At 48.4% G+C, this 14,870-nt stretch overlaps 1 protein-coding gene across 1 annotated transcript; it reads left to right on the forward strand.

The window, feature by feature from the left end:
- The first annotated feature begins 1,247 nt into the window (after positions 1-1,247).
- Positions 1,248-8,475, forward strand: CRYBA4 (crystallin beta A4). Its single transcript, XM_035017475.1, has 6 exons — positions 1,248-1,428; positions 2,016-2,066; positions 2,727-2,845; positions 4,287-4,428; positions 6,297-6,439; positions 8,141-8,475. The coding sequence occupies exons 2-6, from the start codon at positions 2,028-2,030 to the stop codon at positions 8,286-8,288; spliced, it is 591 nt and encodes a 196-aa protein (XP_034873366.1). The 5' UTR covers positions 1,248-1,428; positions 2,016-2,027; the 3' UTR covers positions 8,289-8,475.
- The last annotated feature ends 6,395 nt before the right edge of the window (positions 8,476-14,870 follow it).

Here is a 14,870-nt window from a genome sequence, read left to right on the forward strand (position 1 = left end):
ACACGAGGAAACTGAAGCTCAGAGAGATTAAGTCACACGCTCGAGGTGGGATACAGACCCAGGCTGCCTGGCCCCTAGCCTTTTATCTTTCATGGTAGCCTTTCATCAGAGTCATGCATTTAATAAGGCTGCATGTAACCAGCCCAGGAGGGAGCTAATGTAGCCATTTTACAGGCCAGGAGCTGAGATCAGACATCCTCCAGGTCACCCAGATGTTAGGAGGCAGGGCTGGATTCCACCCATAAGAGTGGTCTTGTTTCCAGCCACGCTCTTTCCTATGCCGTGAGAGGCCCCTCTTGGGTCAACCCAGAGGGTAGGAGCAGAGGGAGAGGGTATTCAAAGTGAGTTTTACAAACCCTGGATACCTGACAGGTGTGCTACTGTTTGCACAGCACGTTCACACCCACCAGCTCCTTTATTCTGCCTACAGAGCCATCTGGACTCCTTTTTGAACTCTGTGGGTCCTGGAGACCCTGGCTCAGCCTGCCTTTCTTGCCTGGCTCCCTCTTGCAGGGTCCCTGAACTCCAGCCCAATTGGGCTACCTGCTCTTTCTCATACATATACCCCAACTTCCCACCTCCACACTTATGCTTAGAAGAAGCATTCCTTGCATCTCACTTTGTACAAATCCTCCTCGCCCTTTGGAGTCTAGGTTAAATGCCACTTCCAGGGGCACCTGGTGGTTCAGTCAGTTAGGCATCCGACTCTTGATTTTGGCTGGGGTCATGATCTCAGGGTCATGGGATGGAGCCCTGTGACTGGCTCTGTGCTCAGTGCTCAGTGCGGAGTCTGCTTGTCCCTCTCCTTCTGCTTCTCCCCCCACTCATGCTCATTTGCTCTCTCTCTCTTTCTCTCTCTCAAATAAATAAATAAAATCTTTAAAAAAAAATAAATGCTAACTCCAACATGAAGCCTACCCCAATTGCCCCTGCTGGAAGAGGAAGGGGTGTGGGAGGAGGAAACGTATAGGCATTTGCTGAATGTGTTCTCTGTGCCAGGCATGTTACATAACCTCACAACAACCCCGTGATGTGGTTTATCCTTGTCCAGTTTTATAGGCAGAAATTGAGGAGAAGAGACCTGCCCTGGGTCATGCAGCTAGGAAGGGTGAAGTTTTCGGATTCCCTGGCCAGTGCGCATTCTCTTGCTCCAGTCAGGAGTCCCATGGAGCTGATTAAGGTAGAACTTCCCCTTCTCTTCTTCATGGCTGATCCCTGAGGGGGGCCACCTGACCCTTTCCCTTCCAGCTGTAGCCAGCGCTGCTGACACCTCTCCACTGGGACTTCAGCCAGGACTGGCTTTTGTTTTGGCTGCTCACATGCTGAGTCGGAGCTTTGTCTCCCAGGGGCCCTCTCTCCTCTCTGCCTATAAGAGCCTGACCTCGGCTCGTCCCAGCACGTTCTGGCATATTCTCTGGGTCCATCTTGGTAAGTCCCAGGCTGGGAGAAGGGGTGGGATCCACGCTCTGAGCAAGCATCTTGGGAGGTGGGGAGACCAGGTCTCCAGTCCTGGGGATGTCACTGTGCCACCCTGAATGTCATCCTCACCCTAACCAAGGTCAGGCCCCCAATGTCAAGACCAATACCCGTCACGCTCATTTAAAAACAAAATTATCCTAGAGTCCTGTTAGCCTCGATTGCCACCATTAGAGACTTCTTTGTGTCAGGTGCCGTCTTAGGGAGGCTCTCTTAAACTTAGCACCGCGGCACTGGCTAGCATGATCCGTCCCACTGGGAGCCACAGAAATTGTCCCATAGTGAGCAGATAAATTAATACAGAGTGGGGCTCAGAGGCAAGGGGACCCAGAATGGATAAGTTTTGAGATGGTGTATAGGATGCAAGTAAGGGAGATGACATTCATCATGGATGGAAAGTCACACATTGGGAAGGAGAGGACTAGCCCAGTCATACCTGGATCCCATTTGGATCCTGACCCTGCCCAAACTAGACTTTATCATCCAGAAGGACAGCAGACGGTCAGGGCGACAGGTTATCACGTTCTTCTCTTGTGTAGGAAGCTGGCAACATGACCCTGCAGTGCACCAAGTCCGCAGGACACTGGAAGGTAGGAAGAGGCACGGGGCAGGGGGTGGTGGTGTCTGAGGAGTGAGGAGGGTTCAGAGGTCAAACCCAGGTCCAGGGGACCCCCTTGATCCTCTTCCATTGAATCCCCACCTCATTCTGCGGGGCATGTTATGAGGCCCCATTTTGCAGAGGATGCAGTCGAAGCTCAAAGAGGGGAAGGGACTTGCCCAAGGTTGCACACAGGGTCTCGATTTGAACTGGGCTCTTCTGGTCCCCAGATTTAACCAGTGACACTCTGGCAGAGGTGACAAACTGGTGATTGTACACAGTCTTTGGAAATAGTTTCTTTGGCCCCCTCTGTGTTAAAAAAAATTTTTTTTTGAATTTGTCATCAGCCTTTAAAAACCTGGAGGGTCCACAGAAAAGTCCAGATATAGCGATTGTCTTGAGAAATTGGAAAGCTGGCCAGCATTCCCAGGGGGCAAAAATCGGTAGTGCTGAGCACAGATCACCCATTTATGGGATCTGTGCTTTCCAGTTAGTGGCCCTCCCCCATCAACTATCTGGCCCCTGGAGGCATCTGACTTTGCGGTCCTTACTTTACCCTGCCCTGCTCCACCCTTAATCCTGGGGTGAGGTCCTAATCCCTCATCCCCCACAGGACTCTGATGCTGGTCTCCACCTTTTCTCTCTGTCACAGATTGTGGTGTGGGATGAGGAGGGCTTCCAGGGCCGGAGGCATGAGTTTACCACCGAGTGCCCCAGTGTGCTGGAGCTTGGCTTTGAGACTGTGCGATCTTTGAAAGTGCTGAGTGGAGCGTGAGTCTGGGGGGGACCCGGTGCATCTAAAGAACTGAATTTTTAATTAAATTAAATTAAATTTTATATGTTTAAATTTAATTAGCTACATGTGGCCAGTGGCTACCGTATGACTTAGACCGATGACTAAGATCATCTTGGGTGGGGGGGGGGACAGGAAAGGATCTAGAAAGGGGTGTTCTAGGCCCTACCTTCCCAGGCTCTAACTGTACCAGTGTGCCTTCCTTGGGTCTGAAGTGCTGGGGTGTGTGCAAGACAGTAGTGTAAGGTTAAGCAGGTTGTGCACTGCCCAAATGTACAAATCATCATTCACACAGATCCTGCCTGTTGGATGAGGCAGCCTTGTAGGGGCAGATTTTTAGAATCAAGTGTTGGGTGTGAAATGTCCCTCTTAAGCATAAATTCAAAGAAAAAAAATCACTTGCCAAAAATAGAAGGTAACTATAAAAATATATATAGTAAAAAATAATGCTATTAATCTTTAGTTGAACATTGTTGCCGGAGGCTCTGAGCACAAGATATGTTGTGTTAAAAGCAAAAGAGAGAGATTAATGAAATGTGGAAGTATTAATGACACACTAATATCACACTGAGGCTTCTATCTATATCAGCAGCTTTTTCTGTAGCACTTTCTGCAATGATGAAAATGTTCCACGTCTGCATTATTTGAAACACTGGCCACATATGACCACTGAGGACTTGAAATGTAACTGGTGCATCTAAAGAACTGAATTTTTAATTAAATTAAATTAAATTTTATATGTTTAAATTTAATTAGCTACATGTGGCCAGTGGCTACCATACTGGATACAAGTTTCTAGAAGTTTGGGAAGTAGATGGAAAGGAGAGCCATGTTCTCTCTATGTGATTTGGAGTCACTTTATATTATGCCTGTGAGCGCCACTAAGGTAATCTTGGGTGGTATTTATGCACCTCACAGCTGGGGGAACAAACTCTTTTAGCTTCTGCTTTGTACAGGTGGGGAATTGGGGATCAGATGGGAGCAGCAACCTGTCCAGAGATATGTCCAGCAGACTGACAGATTTTGCCTGGAAGGAGAAAATAAGCTCAGGTTTATTACTTACATAAGACAGTCTGCTACTTAAATAGACAGCAAATGCAAGGTCATCATGGTGGCAGCCTCCTGTGTGTGTCCCTCGTCCCACAGGATGACACCAAAAGGGACCAGATGACAGCAGGAGTGGTGGGCACCCTGCTGGTGAGGACCCAATCCATGCTTCAGCTGTGGCTCGAAGCTGTACCCTCCAGGGTAGGGGTACAGGGATACAGGCTCCTCCTTCCTCCCAGTGTGACAACTAAAAAATGTCTCTAGGCTTTGGCTAAATGCCTCCCAAAGGGTAACTCCCAAATGATAACCATTGGTCTCGAACTCGGGATGAGGGGTCTCTTACCTCTTGCACTCTCTACCCTCTATCCACAGGTGGGTAGGCTTTGAGCATGCTGGCTTCCAAGGGCAGCAGTACGTGCTGGAACGGGGCGAGTACCCATGCTGGGACGCCTGGAGTGGTAACACCGCCTATCCCGCCGATAGGCTCACCTCCTTCCGACCGGTGGCCTGCGCTGTGAGTCCCGCCACCACGTCGTCCCAGTGGGGTTTAGGAACTGACCATCCCAGAGTTCAAATGCTCATGTCACTTCTTCAAGCTCTGTGATGGGGCACCCTTCCCTCCCCTCTCTGAGCCTTGGTCTCTTCATCTTGAAATGGGGCTATGTCAGGGAAGAATAGGTAGCATCTAGACCAGACCACCGCACACATTGTGACCCTCACGACTTTGGTTATGATATGAGCTCCTGCGTGTTTTATGTCCCTCTGTTCATGACTCAGGGGATACTGGAGAAGCTGAGTGCCAGAGGTGGCAGGACAAGATGGGGAGGAAGGTTCTATTTCTTCTTCCTGATTCATTATCAGTGTTCCTGATTTTATACTCTAGTTACTGTTTATGGAGTATGGGTGGAGGCGGGCATGGTTATCTTTATCTTACAGATGAAAGAGCTGAGGCTCAAAAAGATGTATTTTTTTTCTTCAAAAGCAACTTTCATTAATTTATTAATTTATTTATTTTTTAAATTTTTTATTTATTTGCGAGAGAGAGAATGAGAGACAGAGAGCATGAGAGGGAGGAGGGTCAGAGGGAGAAGCAGACTCCCTGCTGAGCAGGGAGCCCGATGCGGGACTCGATCCCAGGACTCCAGGAACATGACCTGAGCCGAAGGCAGTCGCTTAACCAACTGAGCCACCCAGGGGCCCAACTTTCATTAATTTAAAAATCATACAAGGCGCATAGATTTATCACCCAACGTTTGGAAAGAAACCTGATGCGGCAGAGTAAGAAAAGTCACTCATACCCACACATCTGAGACAGAAGCCCAGTCTTAACAGTGCTGGAGACTTCCTTTGGTCTTGTTTGTTATTCGCACATTCTGCCTACACCGACTGATACTGACATCTGTGTCTAAATCTATCCACCTATATCACTTGTACCTATGTATCTAGGCACACTTGCAACTTTGTTACAAAAATGGAATTGAAATGGAACAAGCTTGGAAACCAGCTTGTCTCAGGAGGCAATAGATCACAATCATCCTCCCGGGTCTTTAAATCTCATTGACAGCATCATTGTTCATAGCTCCCCAGTATTTCAAGTTGTGAGTAAGTTCATTTGCTCCTGTATTCCACAATGGTCCAGGCATTGCGCCAATACAGGGACCCACAGTGGACTGTGATAGATGCTATCCCTGATTTCACGCAGTTTACAGCTTCTGATTTCGTTTTGTCCTCCAAACCATCCTGACAAGTGGAGGCGGTTAGTTTCATTTTACGAGTACGGAAACAGCTGAGAAACGCTATGTGACATGTCCCAGCTGGTACATGGAGAGTCAGGATTTGAACCCAGATCACAATAATCCTCTTCTTACCTCAGTTAACCACTTGATCCCCCAGTTGGGGACATTCAGGTTGAGTCCCTTCCTCCCTCCCTTCCTTATCTTTTTATTTATTTTTATTTATTTTTAAAGATTTTATTTATTTATTTGACAGAGAGAGACACAGCGAGAGAGGGAACACAAGCAGGGGGAGTGGGAGAGGGAGAAGCAAGCTTCCTACTGAGCAGGGAGCCCACGTGGGGCTCGGGATCATGACCTGAGCCTAAGACAGACGCTTAATGACTGAGCCACCCAGGCATGCCCTTCCTTATCTTTTTAATTGTTATCTCCAAGGCTGGGATAAACATCCTTGTAGCTTATTGGTTTCATAGTTGTTTTCCCTGTGTACATTTCTGGAAGGACAAATGGTAAGGTTTTGTTGCCTTATTACCCTCCCAAAGGGTTTGTAAGAAAGGCTGATTTGGGGGGGCAAGAGCAGGGGTGTCAGCAGAGGCTCCTGGGTTCTCATCTGGGTGCCTGGTGGTCCGACTGTTTCCTCTGCCTACAGAACCACCGTGACTCAAGGCTGACCATCTTCGAGCAAGAGAACTTTCTGGGCAGGAAAGGCGAGCTGAGTGATGACTACTCCTCCCTCCAGGCCATGGGCTGGGATGGCAATGAAGTGGGCTCCTTCCACGTCCACTCGGGGGCGTAAGTGAATCCAAGGCTCTGCCTGGCAGGGCAAGAGAGGCTGTTGGGAGGGGTAGGGATAACTCCTGTGAAAACTCTGTGCTGGGGACTTTGGGGCTCTGATGCCCACATTCCAGAGGAGGACACTGAGGCACAGGGAGGGATCAGGCAGAATTTGTGGGACCACGAGTGGCAGAGTCCCATATCAAACTGATACTATGCCCAAAGGATATTTACTGACCCTTGTCACTAGCTTCAGGCACAGCTGGATCCAGGTGCTACGGCAGGGCTCTGTCTTTTTCCCTCTCTTGCTCTGTCTGCCTCACTGTGGCTATATTCTCAGGCAAGCTCTTGCCAAGCAAAGGCAATGGGGCAGCTTCATCCTTATTCCAGCCAGCCCCAGGGAAAGAGAGGGCCTCTTTCTTAGCGATTCCACCAAAGGTTCTAGGAAAGGCTCTCACTGGCCCAACTTGGGTCATGTGCTCAATTTTGACCCAGTTGTCCTGTGCAGGAAGGGGGTGGTCTGATTGGCTAGGACTGATCACATGCTCGTTGCCAATTTTCCCACATTGCCTGAGAGGTGGAGGGGTGGGGGGGTCTCTCCCCCGGAAGAGGAGAGAACCGATGCCCAGCCATGAAGAAATAGGTGTGGCTCAAGCAACCTGCTCCAAGTCCACCAGGAGCTAGGTGACTGAATCCAGCTTCAAGCCCAGAACTGACTGACCCTTCCCACCCTTTCCCCCAGGGGCTGGCAGGTGAATGCGAGATGTGAGGTCTTCACTTAGGGAGGACATTACAATCACCTTCTAGGTGCCATTTGGCTCCCGGCGGGGGCGAAGGTGGGAGGTGGTTTTTTTTGTTGTTTGTTTGTTTTTTAACCATCAGAGAATCTTGTTGTTCCAGAGTAGGATGGACCTCTTGTGATTCTTGAGTCCACTTCTTCCTTATAGAGGGGAAATGGAAGCTCAGAAAATGAGACACCAATTCTTGTCCAATCCTAAACAATGTAAGGGTCAATGAATGGAAAGAACAATAACCTTTTCCTTGGAAGGGCTTCTGGCTAAGGGAGGAGGGGAAGGAATAAGATTCCTCCTTCCTCCCTCCTTCCCTCCCTCCCTCCTTTCCTTTCTTCCTTCCTTCCTTCCTTCCTTCCTTCCTTCCTTCCTTCCTTCCTTCCTTCCCTCCCTTCCTCCCTCCCTTCCTTCTTTCAGTATTTATTAGCCCCTCCTCTGTGCCAGGCATTGCACTCTGCACCAGAGATCCCAATGAACCAGACACACACATACCCCTACACCCAGGAGCTCACCTGCTGTCAGAGGAGGCTGACATTTTACAAATAATCTGATAATTGTCTAATTATATGAGAGCTACAGAGGACCAATAAGAGTGTGGCCTGACTTGGAGAACCAGTCCTCAGAACAAGCTGAGACCCGAAGGATAAATACAACTTGGCCAGTGGCTGGGCAAAGAATGGCTGGAATGGTGTTCTTGGCAGAGGGAACAGCATGATCACAGGCCCAGTGGTGTGGTGGGGGGGGGGGGGGGAGGGGACATTCCCGGGATCGAAGGGGGGGGGGGGGGGGGGGGGAGCAGGGCACATTCCAGGCATCGAAGGAAGGCCAGGACGGCTGGAATGTGTATGCAGTACGGGTCCCTTGGTCCCCGTGTGCTCACCTTGCTGGTGCTTCTCTAGGGTAACGGTCTGCCTCTTCCCTTCCCCAGCTGGGTTTGCTCCCAGTTTCCCGGCTACCGAGGCTTTCAGTACGTGCTGGAGTGCGATCACCACTCAGGCGACTACAAGCATTTCCGAGAGTGGGGCTCTCACGCCCAGACCTTCCAGGTGCAGAGCGTCCGCAGGATCCAGCAGTGAGCAGGGGGACCGGCGCGGGGCTGAGGAACAAACGCGTGCCTGTCTGGATGGAGGAGCTGTGGAGGTTCTCCTGTGCCCCCTTCTCTGCCTCCCCCCGTGGCCCCTGTGAACCCAGCAGCCATGTGAGCCAGTTCATGCACCGTCAGCACGAAAAACAAAAAGTAATAAAAAAGAAGGTCTAGTGCTAGCTTGTGCTTTTCAATTTCATTGATCCTTCCAAGGAACCGATTTTTCCACTTTGTTGATTTGTTCGACCATTTGTCTGTGTCCTGCTTCGCTGAGTCTTACTCTTCACCGTTTCTTTGCTTCTATTTACTTTGGGTTTACTTTATTCTTAATTTTTCTAGCTTGTAAGGGTAGACTCTTGGATCATTGATTGCAGGTGCTGCTTTTCTCCCCCAGTAGAGTCCTTTAGAGCTATCAATTTCCCTATGAACACAACTTTAGCTGCTTCCCCCAAATTTGAATCATTCAGTCTGATAGTTCCTAGTTTCCCTTGTGAGTTCTTCTTTGGCCCGTGGGTTCTTTCATGGTATCTTATCTTTTGGGATTTTCTAGATATTGTATTGTTACCGATTTGTTCTCAAGTCCATTGTGGTCAGAGAACGCACTCTAAATATTTCAACACTCTTACTTGCTTCGGCAGCACGTATACTAAAATTGGAATGATATAAGATTTCAACACTCTAAAATGAGCCCAGACTTATTTTAGGGCCAAGCGGATTTTTTATTTATTTATTTGACAGAGAGACACAGCGAGAGAAGGAACACAAGCAGGGTGAGTGGGAAAGGGAGAAGCAGGCTCCCCACTGAGCAGGGAGCCCGATGCGGGGCTCGATCCCAGGACCCTGGGATCATGACCCAAGCTGAAGGCAGATGCTTAACGACTGAGCCACCCAGGAGCCCCTTTATTTATTTATTTTTAAGATTTTATTTATTTATTTATTAGAGAGAGAGAGACAGCGAGAGAGGGAACACAAGCAGGGGGAGTGGGAGAGGGAGAAGCAGGCTCCCCGCCGAGCAGGGAGCCCGATGCAGGGCTCGATCCCAGGACCCTGGGGTCATGACCTGAGCTGAAGGCAGATGAGCCACCCAGGTGCCCCATCTATTCTTGATAAACTTGGATGCGCAGTTGAAAACTGATTAAATTTTGCAGTTATCGGGTATAGTGTTCTGTCAATGTCAATTAGGTCAAGTTGAGGTTGGTTAGTGTTTTTGGCCAAGTGTGGGTTAGATTTTTCTACATTTTCTCCGATTGTTTTAAACTCAGATTTTTATCAATCACTGAAAGAGGGTTGTTAATATCTCGTATTATAACCTGGGTTTATCTGTTTCTCCCTTTAGTTTTATGCATTTTTGCTTCCTGATTTTTTTTTTTATTCCAGAATGTTGATACTTTGTTATTAGGTACACTTACATATACATATATATACATTTATTTTTTAAAGATTTTATTATTTATTTATTTGAGAGAGAGCATGTGAGAGAGAGAGAGAGAGCATGAGCAGGGGGAGGGGCAGAGAGAGAGGGACAAGCAGGCTCCCCGCTGAGCGGGGAGCCCCATGTGGAGCTCAATCCCAGGACCCTGAGATCATGGCCTGAGCCGAAGGCAGACACTTAACCGACTGAGCCACCAGGCACTCCAATACATACATATTTTTTAAGTAATCTCTACACCCGACTTGGGCTTGAACTCATGACCCTGAGATCAAGAGTCTCACGCTCTATGGACTGAGCCAGCCAGGTGCTCCTAGGTGCACTTATATTGAGGATTCCTATCTTCCTGCAAAATTGTCCCTAGTTTGTGTTTGTTATTTTACTTTTTAATTAAATTCTTTTTTTAAAAAAAGACTTTATTTGTTTATTTGACAGGGAGAGAGCACAAGCAGGGCGAGCAGCAGGCAGAGGGAGAGGGAGAAGCAGGCTTCCACCTGAGCAGGGAGCCTGATGCGGAACTCGATCCCAGGACCTAGAGATCATGACCTGAGCTGAAGGCAGACACTTAAACGACTGAGCCCCCCAGGCGCCCTAGTTGGTGTTTTTTAAAGCCACGTGCAAAGGAAGCCAGTTCTCTCCCCTCGCAAAATTTCTCGTATTCCTTTTGTCTTTACCCACCGTTTGCTCTCACGCACTACCTTGGATTCTCTCAATTAACATCTTCTACCCTCTACAGGAGGTCTTTAAAACAAAGAAATAAACTCCCATGCCACTTGCAGCCTGAGTGGGGAGACAGGGCCCTAGCTCGGGCTCTCTCCCCACCCCCTGGTTCTTTATCATGTTGACTGCCTTAACTTCATAAGCCTTCTGGCTCTTTTTCAAGACTGTCTTCCTCTGCCGTCTGTAAGTGGGATGGAGACCGGATAGGGTGGGGTCTGAGCAGGCTGCTGGAAATGATAACATTATCTGGCTCAGGAAGGGAGGGATGTGTTTGGGAACATTTGCTCTTGAGTAATTAACCCCTCATTGGTTATCGTCCCATCCATTCAGACGATCATTTGCCTGGGACCCTCTGTACGCCAGGCCCTGGAAAGTGGTACACAAGACACTTGAAGTCCTTTCTATGGGGAAGTAGGATGAATCTCCTGTGGGTCGCAATATCCTGTGATACCGGGGGAAGCATGCGGGCTGTCAGGCTGGGAGGGTAGGGGCAGAGGACAGGAGAGGAGTGGGGGAGAGGCAGACTCTCCTTGGTGCTTATCTCTACCACCACGTCTTCTCTGAACTTGAATGTCTAGCAGCCTCCCGGACACCTCCATGTGGATGTCTAATGCACGTCTCAAACCGAACCCCTCAACACAGAAGCTATACTTTTCCAGCTGTTCAGGCCAAAGCCAAGGAAGAACCCATAACATTTCTCTTTCTCTCTCACTCCGTAATCCCGATCCATCGGCAAAACCCGCGGGCTGTACTTTCAAAAGGTACCAGAATCCAGTCGCTTATCACCATCCGCATAGCTCTCACCTTTGCCCACAAGCAACCTGTTCTCTTCCCCGGGTAGCCAGAGTGGTTGGTCCTGTAAAAATGGAAGGCGGATCTTGTCACCCCCTTGCTCAAAACCCTCCCACGCTTTCCCATCCCACTCCCAAGAAAAATACAATACAAAACACAGCAACACTTTTGTAGTTTTCTTCAAGGCTGGCCATCACCTGACTCTTCCATGTCCTCTCTGACCTCAGGTCCCTCTGGTGAGTCTTCTCTGAACGTGCCAAGGACATTTGTCTGCTCTTTGCCGAAACAAAACACCACAGACTGGGGGGCTTAAGCAACAGATAGGGATGTCTTCTGGAGGCTGAAGTCCAAGATCAAGGTGCCATCAGAGTTGGTTTCTGGTGGGGCCTCTCTCCTTGGCTTGCAGATGGCTGCCTCCTCTCTGTCCTCACGTGACCGGTCCTCTGCACACCCGCGCACCCCTGGTGGCCCTTTCTTTTCCCGGAAGGACCCAGTCCTACTGGGTTAGGGCCCCACCACGATGCCCTAACCTAATCACCTCTGTGAAGACCTTTTCCCCCAATTTGGTTACTTCTGAGGTACTGGGGGTTGGGACTTCAACATGTGAATTTGGGGCGGGGGAAGCATGTCAGTCCACAATACCAGGTTTATTTCCCCTATGCTGAGGTTTTTTGGTTCTTGCTGTTCCCTCAGACATTTTCCACCAAGCCCCCCTCACCTAGAGTCAAAGGTTCATAGGCTGTCAGACTTGGAAGGAACCTTCTAGATCAAATCTAGTGTTTCACAACCTTTTCTTGATTATTGTCCTCCCTGCTCCAGAAGTCTTTTTAGACATTCTTTTCCTGATGGTCACCCCCCATGAAATTTTAATACAATTTTATATTATGATTTAATACAAAATTATATTATAATTTTTTAAAAATATTTTATTTATTTATTTGACAGAGAGATAGTGAAAGCAGGAACACAAGCAGAGGGGAGTGGGAGAGGGAGAAGCAGGCTTCCTGTTGAGCAGGGAGCCCGATGTGGGGCTCTATCCCAGGACCCTGGGATCATGACCTGAGCCGAAGGCAGACGCTTAACGACTGAGCCACCCAGGCGCCCCTAAAATTATATTACAATTTTAATACAATGTGTATCTGTGTATGGCCTCTATGTGTATCTGTGCTTTACAGAAAAAGAATTAATGTTTATTTTTTTCCTCCCCGAGAACCAACTTTCACCTCCTGGGGGCGCTGTTGCCCCCAGTAAGAATGTATAATGGAGTCTCATCCTTTCTTTAGCTTTGCAGGGCAATGGAAACCCCAGGAGGGATAAGGACTTGCCTAAGGACATCCAGTGTGTTAGGCAAAGCCTGGATTAGAACACAGACTTGCTGATATTCTCCAACTAAACCCAATTCATTCATTCATTCACTCAACAAACATGTACCAAATGTCTACAATATACCAAACTCTGTTATAAGTTCTGAGGATCTAACAGGGAATGAAATAGACAAAAATCCCTTCTTTTGAAGAATTTTAATTCTAGTTAGGGGACACAAATGTTACCGCCCATAGCTCCATGGTTCTTCAGTTAAGATTTATCAAAGACTGTTTTGCAGATGTTGTTACATTGTTCCTTGAAAAAAAAATTACGTCCAAAAGGTTTGGGCATTGTTGGTGTTGACTCTGCAGGTCTTCTAGAAACTTGCCATAGTTTATTGGGTATTGTGATTTCCTGGATGGGAGAATGGAGTATTCAGAGTTTCCCAAACTAATTTCACCACAAAACTCTTACTATTATTATTATTATTATTATTATTATTATTTTTTTTTTTTGTGGTGGACCCATCTTGCATTACAGGTGACCTGAGGAACACAGGTGGGACATGCTAAAGTTAGTCGTGATAGCCAATCACAACCTAGTATGAATTAGTTTCCATGTTTGGGTCCTGCTGTTCAGCAGGGCTTTAGGAAATGGACTATGGAAGAAGTGAGCACTGTCTGACTCTGACCTCTGTCTGTCTGACCTCTGGGCAGGCACCACCCTCTGGGGAAGCGGCCATCACAGCCCCAGGTTTGCATCCTGGGCTTACCAGGTTGTGATCTCAGTTTCCTCCTCTGCTAACTGGGGACACACAAGACCCGCTTCTTTCCTTTTGAAAAGTTAAATGGCGTATTATACATGCCTATCCCCAGAACACGTACGACGTAAGCTCTCAGTAATGGTTGGTGGAAATTGTTGGCATTATTCTACCTCTCTGTCCTTTTGCTTTGACACCCCCAGTCTCTACCTCCAGTCCCTTTACCTTGGGTACCTTCCTTATGATAATGATGATAATATTGTTGGTACATGTGATGTTGGTTCCTTTCTCATGTCATGTAATTTAAATGTCACAGTAACTCCTTGACATCATTCTTATTCCTTTAAAACTCATCAGAATCTTGAGAGTCCTAGGCTCAGAGAGGTCAAGCAACTTGCCTGAAGTCATCCAGCCTGTAAGAGGACTGAGCTCACTGTGGACTGCGTAAGGTTTGGGGGAAGATTAAAGAGTTAATGGGCACTAATAGCATTAGGTAAACAGTAAGTTCCTAGGCTCCTGTCCTCTCTTAATAGAGTTGAGAAAGTAGCCCCTCACATTTTAGTGTGAATAACTGGGGAGCTTCTAATCTAATCTATCTAATCTATCATAGTTTTGGATTCCTGGGGGACAGAGCAGGCAATATTTGCTGAATGAGTGAACGAATGGGGGAGGCTCATTAGAATTTGATGGCAGTCCTGTTAAGAACCAGAGTCAAAGCCAAGGGGGAGGCTGGTAACCATAAAAAATGGTACCCCAGATGTGCGATGGCAGCTGGAGTGACAGGCAATAATGAGACAATTTGTCAGGGGTGATCTTAGGAGGGGAGGAAAGAGAGCATGAAATTATTTTTCCTATCTTGCCAGGAGACCAATTTTCCCAGGTTATGAAGGCAAGGGAACTTGAATTATTGATGCGATTTGGCCAGAAGCAGCGGTAGGCACAGAACGCCCATCATCCAGAACACTGCACCCAGCCAGCAGGACCGACCCCAGGACCCGGAACTGCGGATCCCAAACCCATGTCCTGTGGGCCCCGAGAGGGGAGGGGACTGGTCCAGGACCACACAGCAAGCACTATCCACGTTACTGCTCCCGGGAGCGGGCGTGGCACCGAGGGTGACCACGCATTTGGAGTTGCACATACTTGGGTCTGATTCCTGGATCCCAAGTTTGTCAGCCAAGGTGACCTTCCGGGGGGGTGTGCTCTTGCAGGGGAGGCTCTTTTTATCCTTCACTCATGCCCTCTCTGTCTCCACGGCCCCATCTGTCTAGTTCCTTCTCTTGTCCACAGGCTCCTTTCCCTGCGGTCTCACCGAGTCACTCCCCCAGGAGTGAAGACGCTGTGACCACACAACAGTGGATATTGTCGACTGGAGAGGAAAGAAACGACCTAGAATGGAAGAGGGTGACAAGCTGAAGATTTCACTCATGTCGGGTGAGTTTGAGGGAGGAGGGCGTGAAGGAGGGAAGAAGGGAGAGGAGGGGGGAGAGAGGGACATGCTTTTCCCTGCACACCTATTCATCCCCAACAAGGACCAGAGCAGTGCCATGACAGCGACCCAGCCCCTG

The sequence above is a fragment of the Mirounga leonina genome, unplaced genomic scaffold (assembly GCF_011800145.1).
Source record: "Mirounga leonina isolate KUSES-001 unplaced genomic scaffold, KU_Mleo_1.0 Mir_171, whole genome shotgun sequence".
Taxonomy (NCBI): Eukaryota; Metazoa; Chordata; class Mammalia; order Carnivora; family Phocidae; genus Mirounga; species Mirounga leonina.

Coding starts and splice junctions, on each gene's coding strand:
- CRYBA4 (XM_035017475.1), top strand. CDS start 2,028: ATGACCCTGCAGTGCACCAAGTCCGCAGGACACTGGAAG. Junction 4,429..6,296: donor TCCGACCGGTGGCCTGCGCT/GTGAGTCCCGCC, acceptor CTCTGCCTACAG/AACCACCGTGACTCAAGGCT. Junction 6,440..8,140: donor TTCCACGTCCACTCGGGGGC/GTAAGTGAATCC, acceptor TCCCTTCCCCAG/CTGGGTTTGCTCCCAGTTTC.